The 25012-nt window shown below is 42.1% G+C and overlaps 1 protein-coding gene and 2 pseudogenes across 1 annotated transcript; 2 read left to right on the top strand and 1 right to left on the bottom strand.

Moving 5' to 3' along the window:
• Positions 1–485: 485 nt before the first annotated feature.
• On the bottom strand, positions 486–2998 carry GSPT2 (G1 to S phase transition 2). Its single transcript, XM_004782341.3, has 2 exons — positions 2910–2998; positions 486–2802 (listed from the first exon to the last, which is right to left on the bottom strand). The coding sequence occupies exon 2, from the start codon at positions 2789–2791 to the stop codon at positions 908–910; it is 1884 nt and encodes a 627-aa protein (XP_004782398.1). The 5' UTR covers positions 2792–2802; positions 2910–2998; the 3' UTR covers positions 486–907.
• A 13155-nt stretch (positions 2999–16153) lies between these two features.
• LOC123388584 lies at positions 16154–16626 on the top strand (annotated as a pseudogene).
• A 1384-nt stretch (positions 16627–18010) lies between these two features.
• Positions 18011–19546, top strand: LOC106004709 (annotated as a pseudogene).
• The last annotated feature ends 5466 nt before the right edge of the window (positions 19547–25012 follow it).

Here is a 25012-nt window from a genome sequence, read left to right as displayed (position 1 = left end):
ACACTAACACTTATTTTTCAGTAAATGACTTACAGCCCTATTGAAAGCATGTATTTTCTCAACCGTCATGCCCCTTACTGTGTTGTATCCCACATCACAAGTCTCATGGTGAACAAAGCAAAAGTGTGTGGATAAGAGTTTAGTCAACACAGGGTCTGAATCCCCAGGTATGTTTGTAATGTGGAAATGCTTCTTCAAATCACAAGTGGGGAAACAGAAGAGCTCCTTTATTGATTCAAATTGGATAGAGAAAACAAAGTTCACTGGGAAGAGCCCTCAAATAGATTCGTTTTCCAAATGAAAAACTTTTAATACAAACCTGTGCAGTTTGTAAAGGCGCATTTAAAACAGTGAGTGGAGGACAGTTTTTAAAAGCCCAAGTAATAAGATGTGTTCAATGACCTGAGAAAGTAAAAAAGCTAATTGAAAACTATTATGTACAAATTTTTAAAAATATTCAAAAGCATTTCAGATACCAAGAAGAGTTTCAAATGGAATATTTTATTGACATGTTAGTTGTCTTTTTAACATGTACACACACACTGACACACTCTGATTGATCTGCGTGGAACAAGGGTTGTCTAAATATCCTAAGGGAAAATGAAAAATTAAAAAATATATTAATTTTTCATTGTTATAGACAATTACACCCACATCACTTACAAAGCTATCACGGGTTCTGTCCAAGGAAGCAAAATGGCATAGGAGGAGGAAAGTTGTGGGTCAATTCAACAGTAACATAACTGAGATCTCAACATGAGAAAGCTGACAAAACACGGATTTTTGCTGTGAATTTTCTCTTTGCAAAAGATGAAGAAAAGTCTGTCAGTGGGCAGTAAATAAGAGAAAGTGGTGAACTTTTGTAGTCAATTCTCACAGTATTGTGCAGGGGCATCAAGAAAACTGCTTAGTCCTTCTCTGGGACCAGTTTCAGAACTTTTCCAATCGCAATGGTCTTACCCTCATCTCTTAAAGTAAAACGACCCATCTGAGGAAAATCTTTGAATGTTTCAAGGCAGATAGTCCCTGCTGTCCTTAAACGGGCAATGCACACTTGATCTTGTTTCACGAAGCGGGGCCGTGTCTTACTTTTCTCTCCTGACTTTTTGTCTACCAAGGAGATTAAGGCTGTTATCTCAACTTCCTCAATACAAGTATGAATGTGCAGCACCGCATTATAGCCTGGACAGATGATGGACTTGTGCTCAATAATCACTATCTGAACGTCAAAGGTACGTCCAGAATGGCACAGATTATTAGGGTCACAAAGTATGAATCCTGGAAGAATCTCTTCTTCTTCAATTCCCTTCAGTCTGATTTTAAGGTTTTCACCTGGGGCTACATAATCAGTTTCAGCATCATCAGAAAGAATTCCAAGAACTTCCACATTGTGTTTGTTTGGCATCATCACAAGCTGCTGGCCCTTAAAAATGGATCCTGATTCCAGCTTTCCCAGGACCACGGTGCCCATATCCTTGTACTTATCCACAATTGGCAGTCTAATTGGTCCATCAATTGATCTGTTGAAGTTTGGCATATTATCCAAATACGGAATAAATGGTAATCCAGTGTACCAAGGGCAAAAATCTGATTGCTCTTTAATATTTGCCCCTGTCAGCCCAGAGCAGGGCATAAAGTGAATGTCCTTTTTGGGACTAAAACCAACTTTTTTCAAAAAGGGCACCAGTTTTTCTTTACATTCTTCATATCTCTCGCTGCTCCAATTAACTGTGGGATCATCCATCTTATTAATAAGCACTACTAAATGTTTTACCCCTGCTGTTTTTGCCAACATCGCATGTTCTCTTGTCTGTCCACCTTTCTCAAATCCAGTTTCAAATTCTCCTTTCCTGGCAGAGATTACTAGTACAGCCAGATCAGCTTGAGAAGCACCACCAATCATATTTGGGACAAAACTCTTGTGGCCAGGAGCATCTAAAATGGTGAAATGTTTCTTTTCTGTTTCAAAATAGGCACGACCCACTTCTACTGTTTTACCCTTGTCTCGTTCTTCCTGATTTGTATCTAAGGCCCAGGACAAATACCAAGTTTCTCTGTTTTTTTCTTTAGCTTCTCTCTCATATTTCTCAAGTGTCCTTTTGTCAACCATTCCTGTCAAAAACATTATTTGTCCTCCAATGGTTGACTTGCCAGCATCTACATGCCCAATGAACACCACATTTACGTGTTCTTTTTTAGGAGCACCTGAAGGCACGAACACGGATTTAGATTTTCTCATTTCCTCTTTATCCATCACTTCCTGGCCACTTTCTTCTGGGGGCCCTGAATCTCCCAAGGAACTACCCCCTGGCTCAGCTTCACTTACTTCTTTATTGTGCTCCCATGACTCTTCTAGGATCATCTCCACCTCTCCATTTTCTACAACAGGTTCTGAAAGTTCCATGGTAACGGCTGAATTGGAACCTTCATGCAACACTAACTGTTCCTCTTTGGAATGCTCCACAGGTGCCCCCCGTCCCAGCTTTTTACCTTGAAGGTCGCCCGCGCCGGTGCAGGTTTCATCGATGCTGGTGATGTCGGCCGGGGGGGGCTGCAGCTGGGCCGGGCCCCGCAGAAAGGACGGCACGAACTCCGCGGCGTGTACGTTAGGCACGAAGGGTTTGGCATTGACGTTGAGCTGACGGCTGAAGGCCGAGCTGAGATGCTCCTGCTGGGCCTCGGCAACCGCCGAGGAGGCTGGGTCTCCGCTCGGGGCCGAACCCGGGGCTTCCATGTCCACCTGGTCCCAGCAGTCGGGTGCTGAGTCGCTGCTGCTGCTGCCCGGATCCATGGTCTGAGGACCTGATGGGTGGCGGGGAGGGAGCGGGGTTAACACGCCAGAAAGAGCGGGCTACGCCGCCAAGGGGTAAGGCTGCAAGAGCGAAGTGCCAAAGGGAAGCGACGCGAACCTTAGCGGCAGCGCAGAGGCAGCTAAGTCCCCCAACACTGCATTCGCAACTGCGGCAGCAGCAGCAGATATGGCGGATCAACCCTCTCCTCTTCTGTGTGAGCGGATCTCCTCCCCCAAACCCCAACCACTTCCGACTCCTCCACCGCCGACCCAACGCGGGGCGTGGATTGACCCCTCGCTGCCATCCGTACGCTCGGCCTCCTTAGTTCTCAGCCATGGGCTAAGTCCAAAAGTAGGATTTGTAAAACGAAATTTTCCATTCATTTTTGTTCACACGATCTGGGAGAGCAATTTGACGCTGTAATGATTAAACCTAGACTGGCACACCTGATTTACAATTCTACTCGAAGATCCAAGTAAAAACGGGAATTGCTATTGAACAAATGGAGGCAGGAGATGGGTTAACTACCCAGAAATCTAGCAACCAAAGGAAGACATTAGTGACTAGAGAGGCACTAATGAAATACATGAAGATGTAGCTGAACCTAGGAAATACGACATAAGATCACTCATTAATTTGAATACCAGAGGCTTTTTGATTTTTTCTTTTTCCAGAGGGGCCCTCCCCCACCTGACCCGTAACCCTGTAACTCTTGCTGATGGCTTCTGTGGTGTAAGGATGGGGTTTTAACTCGTTTTCATGTGAAGCACTGTGGCTGTGTGTGTGGAAGGAATGCCAAAGGAAAACCTAGGCCCAGTAAAGCTGCCCAACTTACAGCTTTTGTGCAGGTGCTTGAACAATGGCTACCCTAAAATGCTGTGTTGGATCACACAGGCAAGCACTGGACTCAGCTCACTTGTATTCCAACCAACTGTATCCTGCTCCACTCACCAACAAACCCCCCCTCCCCTGTACACCCTGGATCCACACACTTTCTTGCCCCATTTGGGAGGCTTGGAACCCTGCTCACTGCTGCTATTGCTGGTACTGGATTTGTCCAAGAACAAATAAGTGTCATGTTGGAACCTTCCTCAGTTAGTGGTAATGACATGAGGCTGTGGATGCCAGCCTAATTAAACTGATTAAGACCCCTGAGATGAACAAAGTCCATAGACACTAATCAATAGAATCTCACCCTCAGTGAGAGTTTATAACATTTGAGCCAAAGCCTGGAAGAGCTGGTCTGTAAATCATCTTAATTTAGATAAAACTTAAATAGAAAAAAAAAAAGATCTTGGGAAAATACAATTTGCAAAGTACAAGATAAGGTCATTAGTTGGATATTAAATAAATCCAACGAGTCAGAATATTTCACAAATTGGTGACTGATTTATAACTTAGCGATTTTGTTCTCCAGAGTTTAGGATTAGAAAAAATGTTTTGTGTCTAACAGACCTGTACCCTTCATGGTTTTGGTCTAGGGCTGCCACTATGTTACTAGTTCTGTGCTGTTCCCAAGCCATTAGATATCAAACCCCTTTATTCTTTTTCCCTCTGGTAATGGTTTAATTATTTGTTGTCACATAAAAAGAGTGTGCATGTTTATTCACAATGAATAGGAAGAACTGAGAGGTTGAATGTGCAGAGACCCTTGGACAATACTCCACACATGTGCTGGAGCCTTTCTTGGGCATTCTGTAGACCTTGGATAGACTTAATAAAATGTCTCTAGGAGAACTTATCAAGCAAGGTTTAGGCAGTTGTGTTCACATAAGATTAGTACTAGCAAGGAAGCAGCACAGACCTGGGATGTTCGATTCACCTGGGTCAATTGAATTGATCATGGGAATGTTAACCTGACTACTATTTATTAATATCTCTGTTAGAGAACAGAGGATTTTTCATTTCTAAAACCTTAAAGAAAAAATGAGAAATAGTGGCAGGAGGTCCTCACAAGCCATCATCCTTGGGGCTCAGGGCAGGGGCAGGTCCACCCAAGAGATAGAAACATTAACAATGTTTACAATGATAACAGGGATAATAAAATTAGAAAATAAAATACTCATTTGACTGCATTTTTATATAAGTTGTCTCAGTACTGTCAACACCAATATGATTACAGAAGGTATCCACCTTTTTTCAAAAGGTATCCATGTTCTCATTGGGTACATTACAATTAAACTGCATCTATTTGGTGATAACTCACTTTGTTGAGTTTTTTAGTAGCAGGTCATATTTCAATTATTTTCTATGGGTTCTCTCATTTCATTTTCTCTACCATTCTGTGAAGAAGGTAATCTTAAATCACTCTCTCTTATAGTTAAGAAATGGATGTTTAGAGAGGCTGAGTGAATTATCCAAGGTTACATAGCTAGTAAATAGTGGACTTGGTGTTCAAACATGGACAAAAAGATTCTAAGGCCATACTGGCTTGTAGCATCTATTATATAACAAGAAAGGGATTGGGAGATTTGGTGAGTATAAATCACAAATGGAGGAAGGGGACAAAGTCTTATCTCTAGAGAATGGAAATATGGATGAATTTAAGGGAGAAAGAATAATTCAGTTGAATTCCTTTATGAGCAATTATGTTTTCTTCCTGAAGTAAGAGATAACTGTGTGGAGATTCTGAGGGAAGATTGCAATAAGAAAAACGAGGAATGGGGGAAGATACAGAACAAACTTTTGGGGTATAGGCAGGTGGCTGACTTGGGAGTTATAAAATTATTTTTTTAAGAATTCCAATTAAACAAAACCATAATACATAAATACATAAACAAAAACATAATACAGTACTCTGGATTTGGAGATTCCCTTTTTTCTCCAGCATACACCTAGCATCATCAAGCAGCCTAGAGCACAAGCCGAGTTCTAAGTTTCATCCAGGGTTGAGGAATAGTAGTATTAGATGGGCTAAAAGGAGAGCAGGAAAATATCAAGGCACTAGTGAACACAGGGTTCAGAAGACTGTGTTGGATGCCTTATATTAGTTCTCTCAGGATATCTTTGAGGTCTGTTCGTAAACTTGTCTCTCTATTTTAAAGCTTAAGTCTCCATTTCCTAGAGTTTTTACTCCTAAGGCTGCTGATGCTTTTACTGCTCTCAGTCTGATGCACACTGATCAGATTTACTTTAAAGCCACTTTAAATGTAGAGAGATGTGGAGTAAGGCAAGCTTGATTTGGAGCCATGGATCCAGTTGAAGAAGTATCTTCACTGAGATAACTCTGGTAGACTTTCCTGCTTTTAGGTAGGCAACTAATACACACTATGCCTAAGCCAACAGTTGCACTGAAAATATACTGATTTTTCCCACTCCTCAATGGTGGTAGCAGTGACAGTTCCCCTTGGGGCCAGTTCTGACATATGTAATCATTCTTAGAGGCCATGAATACACTTACATCTCCAGGCCCTATAAGGACAATATTTAAAAGCCTCTAACTCTCCAATTAATTTCTGTGCTATCAACAGAGTTTTCTATTAACAGCAACCAAAAACTGACTAGTAGAAGTGACAAAAAAGCTGGGGTTCAAATTCAGGGTCTAGCATTTCAAAGTATTTCCTTTCTTAAGTTTCTTTAACCACTTTGTGCCTCAGTTTCCCTAGATAAGTGAAGATAAATCCATACTCAAACATACACCCTGGGGTGGAGGTGCAAGGATACATGGCTGGTACAAGAAACACAGAGGCTGAAATTACACGATAATTCAGCACGTTCATTACTACTCAGATACCACTACTACAGTAAAGTACATGACAGCAACATCACTCATGACTGAAATGCCTGAAAGCCAAGCCTCGGAGTATGCATAGAGAAAATAGCCTCATTTGAGTTTAAACTGCGGAAAATGTATCTCCATTCTAATGCAGTCTCTATGGCCTACACTGTCCACACCACACACTCTAGGAAGTTATCCATCCAATGGTCCACATACTAGGTGAGAACAGAACTACAAAACTAAAGCCAAAGAGGCAATCTCGTAATTTTCAGAAAAATTTACACACAATTATGGGGAATATGAAGAACATTGAAGCTTCACCATTGATGATTGTAAACCAGAACCAAAACCAGATACAGTAACATTCAAGGAGGCATACAAATAATAATTATGTGTCATCATGGAGATATTAATGCTAGTTGGTTATCAAGTATTTTATATATATATATATATATATATATATACACACACACATATATACAAAATGAAATATACCCAAATAAACATGTCCACCTTAAATTTATATAAAGTAATATATCATTTACAGATCAATAAGAAAAAATATTAAAAAGAAACAAATATTAAAATAAAATTTGGGGAATCAATCTCCACTAGTATTGAATACCCTGATAGCCAGTTGCTGGAATAGTACTTCCAGAAAGTAGTCAAGTCTGGGTTAAAAGGAGAAAAAAGGATCCCCATATGTTAACACAATAGCCAACCAACTCCCGCATATAGTCCGGTGACCTGTGTGTAAATATTACTGCCATCCCTAAGAGCACTGGGGTAAGTTCAGCGTGTTGTCAAATTCTCCCTCATTTGACCCAACATTTCTCATATAGCAGCTTGTCTTCAAAAAAATTTGCACATCCGGGCATTGTATGATTTATAATGTTCTGACAATCTTTTGTGGAACCCATTTCATGTCGATACAGGAGAGCTAGCTCTTAGCCTCATATTAGAAATCAGAAAAGTGAAGTTTGAGGAAACGGACGGAGGCTGGTCACCAAAGGGTCTTTGACGCGACCCAGGTCAAACACTTGGCCTTCAACTTGCACAGTCGTAACTGGAAAAACCACTGAGATGAAGAAGCAGAATAAAGACACTTGTTGATTTGCTGACAAAGTACTCCCATAGGAGTGCTGGGACTGTGATAAGGAGGGGGCTCTGTTAGGGAAAGAGGCAGCTGGGCTCTGCAAGTTTCTGGGAAGTAGAGCAATAGCAGATGATGGCACAGATGAGCACAGAGAAAGCAGTGTGAGTGAGACTTAATGGTCATGTGAGGAAATGAATTTTGGAAGCCAAGAAATAATCAGACCCATGAGTTGAGGTCACTTGTCTCCCACCGCACCCCCATTAATGTAGAAAGATCCAACGAGGGAGTGAGTGTTAAATTTTCTGATCCCAGTGCAGTACTACTTGAATAACACCAAAGAGGGCAAAGGGGTAATGTCAGTTTCAAACATTTGTTGGAGGGGAGGCCACAGCAATATATTGTTGTGACAGAACAATCAAGTATGATATCAATACACCTCACTCAGTTCTTTGACATACTTTCAGCACACATTTACTAAGCGCCTGCTGAGAGCTCGCTCCTGTGCCAGCAGACTGAGATTGAGTCTGCGTCACTCAGGGACAAACTGAGTGTCAGTAAGAATCATAACTAAGATGGACCTAACTAAGCACACCAAACTGCGATTAAATATCGAGACCACAGCGACTCAAGAGACACAGACCTCACAGTCACCATTACTAAATGCTAGGAAATAAATTCATTGTTTTGAAATTGGGTGAGCAGAGGCAAATAATGAAACAATTGTCCCGTGTTTGGCATATGAACTGTAACACTGGTTCCCAAAGAGTGGATGAGGGAAGTTGCTCATCAGAGAAAAAGTCTATCTCATACATAAAGAAGGGTAGATAGAATTAAAATATCTCCATTTTAAGCCTCAAGGGACACTAGCGCCCCATGCTGGCATTATAAAAAGAGGGGCAGCCATGCAGTATGTGCCTCCTGAGAGATTAATGCAACACTGCCTCTGAGACTTTCTTGCCAAAATAGGAAGACTGGATCAGAAGAGGACCCCGGCTCTAATTCCCTGTCACAAATGGCAGAATTCCCTTGTTTCTGATGGCTGGACTAACATTCCCCTGCTCACATGTCCTTCCTGTCAAGAAACAGAATCTTCCACAGAAGACCCCTACATGTGGCCCATCCACTTCCGTGGGCAGAACTGGGTCACGGGGCCACCACCGTTGGAAGCAGAGGAGGCTGGAAATACCATCACCTGGCAAAGGAGAATGGGATAGCAATCAATGACTGCACTGGAGAAATCCAGAGTCCCACCCTGGGATCGGGCATGATCCCCCCCCCCTTTTTTTTTTAAACAAAATCAGTTTTTCTTACAATTGGGCGTTGGTAGGAAAGGCTGTTGGATCAGAGATCAATAAATCCAGTGAGAAAGAGAGGCAGGGCTCCTAGGATCAAAAGCACAGTCAAGGGTAAGGACTGAATATGCACTGAAGGGGGTAAATTCACAAAGATTGAGCCACATACCGTTTCTAGGCACTTTCATACCTGCCACCTTCTTCCGTGCTTCCAACCGTTCTATAACACAGGTAGCCGGCATTAATCTCCTTGTTATGCATGAGGGACCACAGACTCCTAGAGAAGGGGCGAGGTGGCTTGTTCAGGGTTCTGATTAGTGCCTCTAAGGCACATTATTTTCCCTCTACCCTGGTCCATTGTCCCACCTCTGACTTACTACATTTACCGTGGGAAACAGAAACGGGGGAAGGGAAAGGGGTCCGTTCTTTCCTCAGCGCAGTACAAGACATAGTGCATGTCAGGAAGGGGACACACTTTTAATTCTGGCCACTTCTCTGATGATGGGAGATGGTGGCACAAATGGGGCTGACAGGGTAGACACCTGATCCTGCCTGATATGGGCTGAATTGCGTGCCCGCATGTTTCCTATATTAAAACTTTAACCCCCAGTACCTCAGAATATGACTGTACTTAAAGATTGGACTTTTGAATACGTGACTCTCAGGTTGAAATGAAGCTGTGAGGGTGGTCCCCACTCCCATCTGACTGGTGTCCTTATGAGAAGAGGAGATTAGGACACACGGAAAGAAACCAGGGGTGTGTGAACCCAGACAGACGGCATGTGAAGAGGCAGCAAGACGGTGTCCATGTGTAAGCCAAGAAGAGAGGCTCCAGGGGAAACCAACCATATGGGGACCTTGATCTTGGCCTTCCTAACTCTGGAACTGTAAGAAAATAAACCTTTGTTCTTAAGGCCACTCAGTGGGGGACATTTTGTTATGGCAGCTCTTGTAAACAAATACACTGCCCCACACTATCCCTGCTGCCCATGCTGCACAGCCTGATCCAGCGTGACATATGGGATCACACGAGCGCAGCCATGCACTGACACAAGAAGACTTCAAGGCCTAACACACCACCACGGAAAGTGGCTTAGAGACTCAGCGATCTTACCATACTCGGAGGTAGCTGCCACCCTGGTCGTGTTGCCAGTACGTCCGACCGTAGTTACAAAGAATGCCTCTGATGTGCAACTGGTCCCACGTGCCTCTGTTGTGACATCAGAGGCTTGACGATGTCCTGCCAGAACATCAGAGGAAGTTCCCAGAAGACCTTTCTGATGCCCCATACTCCACTTCATGCCAGTAATAGGTTGCCACTCACAAGGGCAAAGAGTTGTTCTTCTTTACGTTGACTTTACTCCCCTACCGTGTTTTACCCCAAGCCAGAAGGGTCTGACTCGGTTCTCCTCCGTCCTTAGTGTCCATCCTTAAAGGACTGTGTTTCCTGACGTGAGAATCCTGCCAAACTGAATGCTCTGTTCTCTAGTTAGGTAGATGCGTGTGACTCAACGCCATTTGTAGACTGATGAGTTCTTGGTGTGTGAGTCTGTTTTGAAGAGTACCGGCAAGAGGGAGATTCCCATTATTAAAACAACTCAGGATCTAGTCTTTGGACTAGATATTTAATATTTAATATTGCATTAAATTTCAATCAGTGTTTTCATATGTCGTGAATCCTGCAGACTCGCCTGTTGTTGTTTCGCCTGTTCCGCCTGTTGTTGACATGTGACATTCCCTCTTTCCTCTGAAAACTTACTGTAGACTTACTCAGCTCTTCATAGAAAATCCAGGCACTGAAGGTAAGAAACATACCTGCTCACAGTAGATACTGTAGGTGAGCAAGAGCAAGGACACAGGAGGATGCCCCGTCATTATTAATTCTACTAATTATTCTGTTGATAGTTCCGTGTTGCCTATTAGTTATAAAATCTGTCTTCAATAGATGAAGCAAACCCTTCAGATACCCAAATGAGAAAGGAGAAGTAGTGTGGTGGCTGAGTGCTGTCTCTGTCGATTATATTGGAGGTATATCAGAAAAGAGTCCCCTAATGTGAGAGAAACGGTGAATAGGTTGTGTCCACCGACACTGACCCTGGGGGCAAAAATGGTTTTTGTTTGTTTGTTTGTTTGTTTTTCTTTCCACAGGAGATGGCCGGGTTTCTTTGATGAGAGTTAGAAGAGAGAGTATAATTTCTCTGCTCTGCTCTTGAAGTAATTCACTAAGAAAAGAAACTTCACCATCAGGGGTCTGAAATCCGGTGTAGGTAATTTCTTATCTCACTTAATTTAATCTTGAATAGAAAATAAAGGGTCTGTGATGAAAAAGCCTTTCAATTCTCTTCTGTCTCACAGAATGGAGAACACCCCTCTCACTCATGTACTGAAACAACACATCTATTACTGGGAGACTTGTTGGGGAAGGGGAAGCCTTACTTGATCATTGCCTAAACTCACCCCTAAAATATCTGAGGTCTGGCCGACAAGGCATGCAGTGAATACAGTGGGATCCCAAAGGTTGGTTCCACATTTTTCTTGCCAACTGAAAAGAAAATGGAAACCTTGTATTTCTAACTTGAACAGTGTCTTTAGGTTACATGCTACAAGACCGTTAGGCTTGCAAACATTATGCTAAGCAAAGCAACCCAGACACAAAAGGACACGTCCCTTAGGATTTGACGGATGGTTCAATGTCTAAAAAGGAGGCAAAATCAGAAAGACTGAAAGTAGAGTAGAGGATACCAGGGACTAGGTGGGAAGAGTAGAGGGGGAGTCATTGTTCAATGTGCACAGAGTTTCTGTTTGCAGTAGTAAACGGCTTGGCAAGAGTGGTCACAGTTGGACAAGATTGTGAACCTAATTAGTGCCTCTGAATTGTATACTTCAAACGATTACAGTGACCGTTTCACACCCTAAATATGTTTTTGCCACAATAAAAACATTTTAGGGCTTTTGATCAGGAGGCGGAAGTGTCTCCCGAGGGCCAGAGGCAGCCTTCCAGAAGGGGTACCTAAGTCTGTCTCTGGATAATGATGGCAGAGCCCAGGCAGTGTCCGGTACCCAGCAAGGGCTGCATAGGTATTAGCTGCTGCTGAAATCATCATCTGCCCTGCTCCTTCTATGCACAAGTTGTGTCTCTGCGATCCCATGGACAAACCCGTGCGCCTGTCAGCCTTCTGACTGCCCTTTCCCTGAAGTTTCCCCTGTCTTCCCCCTCCATTCTGCCGGTTCTGGTATGCTGTTACCTCAAATGTGCAATGCATGATGTCAGTGATGGTAGTTTTTAGTTTTCCATTTTTCAGTGTATCCATTTGATTTGGAAATTCTAGTGTCCTGGGGCGCCTGGGTGGCTCAGTGGGTTAAGCCTCTGCCTTCGGCTCAGGTCACGATCTCAGGGTCCTGGGATCGAGCCCCGCATCAGGCTCTCTGCTCAGCAGGGAGCCTGCTTCCTCCTCTCTCTCTCTCTGCCCGTCTCTCTGCCTACTTGTAATCTCTGTCAAGTAAATAAATAAAATCTTAAAAAAAAAAAATTCTAGTGTCCTGATAAAACCTCACGTTTGTCATCCATATTCTTGAACATATTAATCATAATTATTTCACAGTCCGTGTCCGATAAGTATACTATTGGGGTATTCTGGGGGTGTTTATCTCTTCCTCTTTCTCTTCATCTGGTTTTTGATGAGCCTGGTGGTTTAATTAAGTGCCAGGCATTGTTTACGGAAAAGCTGAGTGCTCCTGGAGGATGTGTCTCCCTCCGTAGAAGTTTTACCTTCTCCCTGGCAGGCACCCAGGGTAGGGGCCATGACATCAGTCCAGCCAGGGGCTGAGCTCCAAGGGTGCTCCGGGCTTTTTATAAAGTTTGCACCACCTCAGGTTCCCCCTGCCCCGGATGGTAGGTAGCCCTTCAGGGGTCCCCACTGACAGTCTGGGGTGTTTTCTGGGGGCCCTCTTTCCGGTGAGTTCTGCAGGCACGCCTCTTTTTACTTCCCTACACCCTGGGACTGCTGAGATATCTGTTGAGGCTTTGAACAGCTGTCTGTTCAACTTCCTAGTCTCAGGTCCTATGCAGCTTAGGTATGGAGGAATGCCTCCAGGGAGAAAAGCGCCCAGTACAGGTCTCAGGTCTGTCTGCCTTTCTTCTTCCTAAGGCCTCAACTTCTCAAATACTGACTGCTTTGTAAGTCGGACTCTTGAGTTTTGTTCCCTAGCCCCATGAGTTTTCTGAGGAGCTGCTGTCTTCTCTCACTTGGTGGGTTCTTTGTCTATAGAATGATGCCCTGTCACTCAGGGCACTGTGGCCTTCAGCCCTTCCCTGAGGGGAGAAAAGTAGCACAGGATTGCTGCATTCCCCTGCAGAGATTCTCTGTTTTCCAGATTTCCTCTACCTGGATGTGCTGGGCAGAGAAGAAGCTCTCTGATGCCTTCAAGCAATGTTGGCTATCTTCCCCCCTTTATCCAGACTTTTGTTTTTCTCTGTGAGATAATAGGACTGAAACGGGCTCTTTCATCACGACCATAGGTGGAAGTGGAAATGACCCCTCCATGAATTTTACGTCTGTTTTTTTTTTTTTGTCTAAAATAAATACACAAATCCTGCTCTGAAATATGTTCCAAAAGAATATTAATTTCAGGAGCTTGTCCTACCAGGTATTAGTAGAATGCTGAGGTCTGAAACACACATTTTGACAAAGCAACAGCTACAAAATCATCAAGGAAAAATGTGTGACCTAACAATTTTTTTCTGCAATCAAATCTGTCATTCAAGTATAAAAGCAATAGGCAAAAAATTGGAAGCACGTGCTAAGTCAGGGACATTTATTCTAAGGACTCTGCTTTAATGAATTTGGTATCGTACGAACTCAGTCAATAACGATAGAAAACCTGAGGCAAATAGACCGCTATTGAGAGCCAAATGTTCATAAGACTAACAAATCAAGTGAAAGAGCTGTAAATAAAGCTAACATTTTTAAGGCAAACATAGAGGCATGGAAAGAGAGAGAAGGGTATTCTAACCGGATCTTTGATCATAGCTAGACATTAGTAAAGAATGTCCAAAGGACAGATTAGGAACATTGCAAAGAGCTGTACTTAGAAAAAATACCGACAAGAATGTTGGTTTGCGGGGATGATAGCGGAGACTCGCTTCTTTCTGCTTCTGCCCTCTAAATTCAAATGAATTCCTTGGAAATATTTCAACAAATTATCACAAAAAGAGTGTAACCGGTGGAAAGGAAAATGTGTTCTACCTAAGGACCTAAGGATTTGAATATCTATGCCATGGTGAATTCCCTGACCTTTGTCTTCTTTCTTTAAAAGATCGTATTTATTCATTTGAGACAGAGAGATACAGAGAGAGAGACAGAGAAAGAGAGAGAGAGAGAGGGAGAGAGAGAGAGAACATGCACAAGGGGAGAGGTAGAAGGAGAGGGAGAAGCAGACACCCCACTGAGCTGGGAGCCCAAGGCAGGGCTCCATCCCAGGACCCAGAGATCATGACCCAAGCCCAAAACAGATACTTAACCACGTGAGCCACCCCTGTGCCCCTACCACTGTCTAGAATTAAATCGAGTTTCAGTGATGGGCATCAAAGAAACACCAACACTCCTAGAAAAACACAGGAAGAGAGGAGAAAGAAATAAAGTACACAGACACAGAAAAAAAAAAAAAACCCAAAAAACAAAAAACAGAAAACAAAGCCAACAAAGAAAAAACAAAAACAAAAACCAGGGTCTGCTTTCAATGGGTGAACATCAGGAAAAATGGAAGCTCAACTGTGACATAAAGGAGAGATGGACACACAAGAGAAGTACCAAGGGAACTACCTGCAGCATTTGCAAGAGCTAGGCCTGGCCTGCGGGGCAGGTGCATCCACTCTGCCCCTCCAAATGAAGGAAACAGCAGGATCCACCTTCCCAAAGCAGCCACTATAGCTGATTCTCAGAGGCCTGACCCACCTGTGCACTTCTCAAGACCACCACAGTTTTTCCTCACCACCTGCTCAGGTGACTCCAGTAGGCTTCATGTCTCCTAGGTGTCCCTTCAATGGCAGAAGGGGATCCAAGGCCAGCGTCTCTCTCTACTCCAGCCAACAGAAAGGTTCCAACTGTATATGGTGGCTCACGTCATTCTGCCCAGCAAAACATCCTGGCCAGGCGCCTGCAGTTCCTCCACTCATTGGCAGAAAGCAACCGGGCCTGGCATTCGTACCAGAAGGCGATCTAGTTTTGGGGTGCCTCCACACTCCACCCAGTGGTGGAGAAATACCCAGGCCTGCAGCTCCTAGCCCTCCACCAGCAGCAGCAGGTGTCATGGTAGATGACCCCCTCCCTTGGGTGTACTGGTAGATATAGAATAGGAAGGCCAGTGGTCCTGGGTGACTGAAACACAGGCCAGGCGAGAATGTTCTGTATCCTTTAGGCCCTGAATCCCACACCCCCCACCTAATGACATCCCACGGCCCATGGAAGCATTTTCTGCTACCACGGGCATGTCTGGCAGTCACCCATCAGAAAATCAGGTGGACTCAGAACAATGTGGCTCAGGAATGCTTTGCAAAAGCTCATGAAATGAAGTGACAGTGGAACTGCGTCCCCCCCAAAGTAGGCCAGAACAGGCAGGCCGATCCTTAAAACAGGGCAACTTACTATGAAAGGATCAGGAGTCTTTTCATAGACTATCCAAACTGTGCAGGTCAAGATAAAAAATTGTTCTTCAGACGTAGAGCCAGGGAAGTCAAAACTTAAATGAGAAAAGGCAAACCCCGACAACAACAGAGATGAATCCGATGTTAGGACTCGCTTGCAAAGATTTTAAAGTAGCCAATATAAAATTTCTTGAAGGAGTAATTATGGATTACTATGAAATTTAAAAAATAAAAGATAGCAAACCTCTGCCAAGTTACAGAAATAATATGAAACATGCCAAATGGAAATTAAATATTTAAAAATATCATAAAGAAAATAAAAAACTGCTGGCTGGGATCCACTGTAGACTGTAGATGACAGAAGATGAAATCAGTGAACTTGAGGACAGGTTAGACTATGCTGTTGTTCAGGAATGAAAATGTTGTTAAGGAAAACGGTACAACAAGCAAACAAACACGGACCGAGTTTGGGAGCTGTGGGATGAAAGCCAATGGGCTAACATTTTAATCATCTGAGTTCCAGAAAGAACGAACAGTCGAAGCAATATAGATCCAATTCAGATATGACACAGCAGCTAGAGTGATCAGACAGGGAAGACAGCCTTTTTGTCCGACATCTTAGTGAGGCTGCAGGGGTGGACGCTCCTCTCCCAGCTTCGCTATGCCGCCCAAGGATGACAAGAAGAAGAAGGATGCCGGAAATCGGCCAAAAAAAAGACAAAGACCCAGTGGACAAATCTGGGGGCAAGGCCAAAAAGAAGAAGCGGTCCAAAGGCAAAGTTCGGGACAAGCTGAATAATTTGGTCTTGTTTGACAAAGCGACATATGACAAACTCTGTAAAGAAGTTCCCAACTATAAGCTTATAACTCCAGCTGCTGTCTCTGAGAGACTGAAGATTCAAGCTTCCCTGGCCAGGGCAGCCCTTCAGGAGCTCCTTAGTAAAGGACTTATTAAACTGGTTTCAAAGCACAGAGCTCAAGTAATTTACACCAGAAACACCAAGGGTGGAGATGGCCCAGCTGCTGGTGAAGATGCATGAACAAGATCCACCAACTGTACATTTTGGAAAATAAAATTTTATTAAAAAAAAAAGACAGGGAAGATAAACAACTATGATAAATATGTTCAGATTTCTAATGGGATAAGTAGACAACATGCAATAATAGATAGGTAATGGAGGTAGATAGGTGGAAACTGTGAAAGAGAATAAAAAGGGAATGCCAGAATTCATGCTATGGCAATAGCTGTGAAAAATGGGGTCTTTGATGGGGTCCTCAGGAGTTGTGACCTGCCCAAGTAGAGAATCAGTGACCTTGAAGAATGGCCAACAAGGACTTCCCAAAGTGATCCGCAAATAGAAGAAAAACAAAAACCAAACAACCAAACAAACAAACAAAAAAAAAACATGAAAAAATGCAGAGTAGAACATCCAAAAACTGTGGAACAATTTCAAAATACATGACGTAGACATAATTGAAATGCCAGAAGTGGAAGTAAGGGGAAAAGGAGCAGGAAAGCTATTTGAAAAATGATGACTGTGAAATTTCCAAATTACTGATAGGCACTGAATCAGATACCCAGAAAGCTCACAGGACAGCAAGCTACCTCGTGGCCTATAAATGTGAATAAAAGAAAAGATAAATAAGAAATCTGGAAGAAAGCCAGACCAAGACACACACGCACACACGCACACGCACACGCATACGCACACACCAAGAACACCAAGAACGAAACCCATAGAGGAACAAGAGGCAAATTACAGTGAAGTCGTGTGAGTGACCATGCAAGCAAAAGAGAATTAGGGGACATATTTCGTGTGCCAAAGGAAAAAATAATTCACCAACCTAGCATCCTTATATACCTGGTTAAAACTATTTGGTAAAGAAGCGTCCATAAAGACTTCTTCTCTCAGACAAAGAAAAATGAAGGGAACTGTCACCGTTAGACCTATCCTGCAAAAAATGGAAAGATTTTACTCAGGAAGAAGAGAAATGATGAAGGTCAGAAATTTGGATTTACATAAGAAAGGGAGTGCCTCAGGGAAGAAACACATGAAGGTAAACAAAGTTAATTTTCCTTAATAGGTCGAAAAGTAACCTGTTAATTTATGTTATTTTTTTTAAATTTACTTATTTGAGAGAGAAGAGAGAGAGAGAGAGAGAGAGAGACAGAGTTCGTGAGAGAGAGCAGGAACAGTGAGGAGAGGGAGAAGCAGACTCCCCACTGAGCAGGGAGTCAGATGCAAGGAGATGCGATGCAATGTGGGACTGGACCCCAGGACTCCGGGATCATGACCTGAGCCAAAGGCAGATGCTTAACCAAGTGAGCCACCCAGGCACCCAAAAGTAACTTGTTTAAATAATAAAATTTATCTTATTCTTGATAAATGCCAAATAAATGTTTCAATAATGAGAGTCACAACGTAGCCAGTGAGTATAGCACAGGAGTAAGTGAAAAGAATGGCAGTCATGGAAAAATGGGCAGAAACAGTGTAAGTTACCTGCTCGGTTTGTCAAGAGTGTCATTTGAAGGTGCCCTTACATTAGTTTGAAGTGAAATGCACCCTCCAAGGAAATATCTAAAATGTTTTTAAGCACCTATAATTGGTACACTAAGAAGTGAACGAAAAAACTGCCTTTATGTAAAATGCTCAATTAAAACCAGAGAAAGCAGGAAAGTAAGCCTCTTGTAATGAATAGAAAATAGCTACACGCATGGTTGATATCAGTGCAAGTATTTCAGAATCCACTTTAAATGGGAATGGTCTCTAAATAGCAATCAAAAGTCGCAGTGAATTTTACAACTGCAGCAGTATGTATTGTCCGCAAGCCCCTACTTTCAGTACAGTGATTCCGATAGGCTTAAGTAAAGGGATGGAGAAAGACAGACCGTGCTAACAGTAAGCTAAAGAACTTCGGAGTGTTGATAAAAATTTTAAACCGTCAGGGGCATAAAACTCACAGAAATCGACAGAACTGTCACAGCCACAGGAAGCCTAAGAAGATACTAAGAGTACTAAAGATGAGGTTGTACCCTGCATGGGATCTTGGAGCACAAAAACAACATTAGAGAAAAGCTGAGAGAGTCCGAATAAAGTATAGTCTTCGGTTAATGATAGCATCTCAATATCAGTTTGTTACAATGTGCCACATTACCATAAAATGATAATAATAGAGGAGATGTGATTGTGGGGGTATATGAGAACTGTCTTACTCTCTTCCTGGTAATTCTGTAAGCCTCAAACTGTTTCAAAATGTAAGCTTTACTTTCAAAAACCACATTGCTACTATGTTGCAGGAGTTGCAGTTATCTCCAGGCTGGCCGGATAGTCAGTTGTTTTTTTTTTGTTTTTTTTTTTTTTTTTTGTTTTTTTAAGTATATTCAACCCCTACTCCTGCAACAAGGCTGTGGGCCAGCAGCATCCGAACAGCTGACATGTGGATGGATGAATTTAAAGAGCTCTACGACCATCACAGCCCCCTGCCCCTGTGGAGCCCTTTGGGGATGTAACAGAGAGGAGGCAGCTCCATGCAAAACTCCGGTGGAAGGGTTTCAGGTGTTCTTGGAGAACATGTACCCAGAATCGCACGGGCCTGACCACAAGCCTACCTCCTTTGGGATGTTCTGGAACAAAACGACTGAAAAGGTTACTGCTTTGACTCTTACCCTCCCAGTGAAAACCAAATCATGGGACACGGGGTTCTTTTGTACCTGTCATGGAATGCGTCAGCAGCAGTTTTTCAAGTACATGTCCCAGAATGAAGTACGCTGTTGCACCCACCAGCCACAGCCTGCATAGCTGTGGACGCAGGAACAGGTGTTCTCAACCTGCATGTCTGCGAGGAAACTGCCACAGAGAATCAGAAGCTCATCTTGCGGGGGATGGCTCTTTATTTCACGTACACTCCAATAAATGCATTCAGGCTGAGAGGAAGGTATCACCCTTACGGGACTGCATGGATAGGCAACATCAGAAAGGGCTTTTCAAGGGACACATGAAATAAAGTGTCACTGAACCAAGGCCCCCATGGAAGGAGCGGGAAGGCCCCCGGACTCTGTGCCCAACAGAAATGTAGCTGAGTATAGTGACAGACCCACCCGAAGCCTGGCTGCTCCTCTTTTATAAGGAAGTCATTTTGCAGTCTGTGAAAGTGATGTTGGATTTAATAAGCTTCATACTGATTTTGAAAACTTCAAAATTGCTCCCAAGTACCCTATTTTCAAAGGGTAGTGATAAAGTATTAACTCTTGGTATTCAGAGAATTAACCTTTCCGTATTTTTCTTTTTCTATTTTTTTTTTTAAGATTTCATTCATGTACTTAAGAGAGAGAGAGAGAGCAAGGCATAAAAGAGCAGGAACAGATGGCAGAGGGGAAGAGAGAGAGAGAAGCAGACTCCCCACTGAGCAGGGAGCCTGACACAGGACTCAACCCCAGGATCCCGATATCATGACCTTAACCAAAGGCAGACACTTAACTGACTGAACCACCCAGGTGCTCCAGTACTTTTCTGTCAAGACAAAAAAAAAGTCAGTCTGGTCCAGTGTCATCCAAAGCCATTGTTTTTCTTGTTGATGCTGTGTTTCAATGCTGTGTCTACGTGGTGTTTTTAAGTCCTCTGCTGTTATTGTTGACTTATCAATTATTTCTTTTGTGTTTGTCATTAATCGTTTTACGTATTTGGGTGCTCCCATGTTGGGTGCATGAATATTTACGGTTGTTAGGTCTCCTTGTTGTTTTGTCTCCTTTATTTTGATAAGGTAAACTTCTTCATCTCTTGTTAGCATCTTTGGTTTAAAATCTAGTTTGTCTGATGTAAGTATGGCTACTCCCCCGCTTTCTTTTTTGTTGTCCGTTAATGTGATAGATGGTTCTCTATGCCCCCACTTTCTTTTTCGTGGGGGGACTTGTAATGTACACTGATGAATTAATATTCATATAAATAGTGATAAGATTACCATTATTAAATTAGTTAACACATCCTAACCAATTTCAAGTGTACAATACACTGTTATTAAGTATAGATTCCCAGAACTTATTCATCTTATAACTGAACATTTGTGACCTTGGGCAATATTTTTTAGTTAAGAAAAAAGAACTGACGATTCTAGATTTTATATCTCAAATACCGTCCTTCATGTATCAAAGGGAATAAGGGCATACTCAAAAGAAGGAAATGGACAATAATTTTTCATTTGCAGATATACCCTCATACAATGTCTTGATGTTCTCTTACCTACACTCATCCCCTACGAAAAGAGCTAAAGAATAACTGCAGAATGCTTGGTGCTTCAGAAAATAAAAAGCAAATGTGTTGGATAAAAAGAGGGGTAAATAAAAGCTTTCCTTTTTTGCAGGAGCTTGTTAAATCATGTGTGATGGATGAAGCAAAAATTAGAACATCTGTTTTGATGCTCAGAGCATGTAAGGGAAATATTTGAGACCAATATTTAGAATATTTAGAATTTCCAAGTTAGAAGGGTGAGTGGACCTAAATGGAAGTGTAACTTTATGCAATGTTATAAAACCTCAGTGCCTATAGACAGTGGTTACACATGTACAATACTTAGAGCAACCACTAAAAAAAGATACAAACTGGTATACTCAAAAACATTCTGAAGGAATCAAAATGGATCTCTCAAACATTCTGGTAGCCCAAGGAGAGCAAAAAATGAAACTTAAGGAGAAAAAGAACAACAAAATTCAAATATTGGAATGTTAGAATGAAGGCATTATGTATGGATATTTACTTTAACTATCAACTGTCTAGTACACCAGTGAAAGAGATGGGCAGCACTGATGTAAGAAAAATACCCCCGGACGCCTGTGTGGCTCAGTCAGTTAAGCGTCTGCCTTCAGCTCAGGTCACAATCCCAGGGTCCTGGTATCAAGTGCAGCGTTGGGTTCCTTGCTCAAGGGGGAGCCTGCTTCTTGTGCGCATGCTCTCTCTGACAAATAAATTTAAAAAAAAATCTTAGTAAAAAAGAAAGAAAAGTGAACCAAACATATTCAGTCTACAGGAAATGCATTTCAAACACAACTACACAGGTAGGTTAAAGGTAAGTTGATGGACAAATATGTCATGCTAATGCTAATTATATTTAACAGGAGCAGCTCTATCAGTATTAGAGAATGTATTCTTCAAAGCCATAATTACTACACTCAGGAATTGAGTGTAGCAAGAAATTGTAACAAGCCTAAACATGTACGTAGTCAGATGCAAACCACTAAATACATGAAACAAAAACCTGATAGGGCTGAATGGAGTGATAGACAACTCCACAATTATAGTTGGGAACTTCAACACTCTACTGTCAGGGATCGATAACACTTTTTTTCTCATTGGATTACAAAGCAAACTCAACTGCATGCTGTATTCCCAAAACAGATCTATATCAAATGATTTGTAAATGTTGAAGGGTCAACATGTAAAAGGACAAACTGTACCAAGCACTGTCATTTATATTACTGTACAAGATATTCACTGCCACACTCTGAAGTGACTTTCCTTAGTGAAAGTGTTCTACATCCCTGATGAACTCATGCATGTCCACATGATTTAGCCTGGTCTATGGCACATCTAATCCATAGAGAATGTCTTTTTGTTTGCATGTGGGATGATATATTTATTTATTTATTTTTTAACAGACAGTGTTTTATTATTTTCAGGGGTACAGTACAGTGATTGAAGAATTCCATACATCACCTGATGCTCATCAGGACAAGTGCACTCCTTAATCCCCATCATGTATTTAACCCATCCCCCCACCCCCCTCCTCTCTGGTAATGATTGGTTTGTTCTCTATAATTAAGAGATTGGGGCACCTGTGTGGCTTAGTCAGTTAAGTGTCTGCCTCTTGATTTTGGCTCAGGTCATGATCTCAGGGTCGTGAGATCCAGCCCTGTGTCAGGCTCCACTCTGAGTATGGAGCCTGCTTAAGATTCTTTCCAAAATTTGGATGGAACCAGAAAAGACCCCAACTTGCCAAGGAAATATTGAAAAAGAAAAACAAAGCTGGAGGCATCACATTGCCTGATTTCAAGCTATATTACAAAGCTGTGATCACCAAGACAGCATGGTGCTGGCACAAAAACAGACACATGGACCAGTGAAACAGAATAGAGAGCCCAGGTATGGACCCTCAATTCTATGGTCAACTAATCTTTGACAAAGCAGGAAGAAATATCCAGTGGAAAAACAAGTTTCTTCAATAAATGGTGTTGGGAAAATTGGACAGCTATATACAGAAGAATGAAACTCAACCATTCTCTTATACCATACACAAAGATAAACTCGAAATGGATGAAAGACCTCAATGTGAGAGAGGATTTCATCAAAATCCTAGAGGAGAACATAGGCAGTAACCTCTTCCACATCAACCACAGCAATTTCTGTCAAGACACATCTCCAAAGGCAAGCAAAACAAAAGCAAAAATGAATTTTGGGGACTTCATCAAGACCAAAAGCTTCTGCACAGTCAAAGGGAACAGTCAACAAAACAAAGAGACAACCCATGGAATGGAAGAAGATATTTGCAAATGCCACTACAAACAAAAAGCTGATACCCAAGATCTCTGAAGAACTCCTCAAACTCAACACCCAAAAAACAGATAATCAAGTCACAAAATGGACAGAAGACATGAACAGATACTTCCCCAAAGAAGACATACAAATGGCTAACGGACACATGAAAAAATGTTCATCATCTTTAGCCATCAGGGAAATTTAAATCAAAAACCACATTGAGATACCACCTTACACCAGTTAGAATGGCAAAGATTGACAAGGGAAGAAACAAGAAATATTGGAGAAGATATGGAGAAAGGGGAACCTCTATGCATTTTCAAAATGCCCAGATCACACATAATAAGAGAAATGTGTATTTTAATTACAGTATGATACCATCTATTTTCTACCATATTGCCAAATATACGATCATTTGAAACACACCTTTTCGTGAGGCTGTCGGAAAAGGGAAATGTGACTGGGTTGTTAGTATCCATCTAAATTGATATAGCTTGTAGAGAAGGCAATTAAGTAATATCTGTCAAAATTATGTGTTCATTTACCCTTTGATCCAGAAGTCTTACTTCAATGAATTTATGTATTGGATTCATTTGGGTGTGCGTGGAAAGAAGTTATATATAAGCTTATTCAATGCAGCATTGTCTGTAATAACATTAGAATGATTGGTAAATCGGTGCCAATCAGTAGCAGACTTGCTAAAAAAAAAAAGAGAGAGAGAGAATACATCCATGTATAAGGACACCATGCAGCTATTTTTTTTTTTAAGTAGAATGTTATTTAGCTGAAGAGCTAAGTGTACCATCTGAAACTGTATTGCATGAATCCAGTCCTGGTTCTTCCTACTTTCAGTCATATTAACACTGGGCAAATTACTTAAATTCTATGTGCTTTAGTTTCCTCAACAAGAAATGAGGACATGGGGGCGCCTGGGTGGCTCAGTGGGTAAAGCCGCTGCCTTCGGCTCAGGTCATGATCTCAGGGTCCTGGGATCGAGTCCCGCATCGGGCTCTCTGCTCAGCAGGGAGCCTGCTTCCTTCTCTCTCTCTCTGCCTGCCTCTCAGTGTACTTGTAATTTCTCTCTGTCAAATAAATAAATAAAATCTTTAAAAAAAAAAAAAGAAATGAGGACATGTACTTCACTTGGTATGATGACGGTTAAATTAATAAAGCACTCTCTAATTTTTGTCCTTATTAGGATCACACAGAAATATCTCCAAGATACAATAAAAATGAAAAAAAAAATGCAGGTCCCAAAAGCTGTTTGGTATTGAACCATTTGTATAAAAAGGGGACTGGTTAAAATACATGTAAATGTTTATATATACACATATATACACATATGTTACTCTGCAAGGAAGGATATATAAGAATCTGGTGGAAAAGAGTGTTTGTCTTTGGGGAAGGGAAGTGGATGTTTCCACAGTTGAGGTGAGAGGCATACTGTTAACTGACTGTTTTGAAACTTTTGAATTTTATACTATGAAAGTATGTATCACATAGTCAATTATTTCTTTTTGTTAAAGGCAAGAACAGAAAATAAAAAGCAATAACATACACTTAGCGACTATGCAATCTGAATCTGTGAACTTCTCTACCACAGAGGTACAGCTGTATAATGTGTCAACTGAAAACGTACAGTTTCTCATTAAAAACTCAGGGAAAAGTTTTTCTCCCCTTTCTTCCACAATCTCTCATTTGACCAGCCAATGTGTTTTGTAGTTGCAGTTTAATGTTGTGAAGATCTTCAGAGGTGTCTGGCGATCCTGCCCCATACCTGGCCCTGTCAATCCTGATCCTTCCTATGTTCCCACTCAGGCTCCACAGGAAGCCGAAATGCAGTAGCAGTCACTTGGGCAGGAGAGAGAGTATAGGTGTGTGGGTGGGTGAATGGACAGTAGAGAACACTTCCCAATGAATCCAGGAGCTGGTAGGACTGGATCAT

This window comes from Mustela putorius, unplaced genomic scaffold (genome assembly GCF_011764305.1).
Source record: "Mustela putorius furo isolate JIRA1106 unplaced genomic scaffold, ASM1176430v1.1 tig00003902_pilon_pilon_pilon, whole genome shotgun sequence".
NCBI lineage: Eukaryota > Metazoa > Chordata > Mammalia > Carnivora > Mustelidae > Mustela > Mustela putorius.
The sequence above is the reverse complement of the archived record's forward strand: the minus strand, read 5'-3'. Positions and strand labels throughout refer to the sequence as shown.

Coding starts and splice junctions, on each gene's coding strand:
- GSPT2 (XM_004782341.3), bottom strand. CDS start 2,791: ATGGATCCGGGCAGCAGCAGCAGCGACTCAGCACCCGACTGCTGGGAC.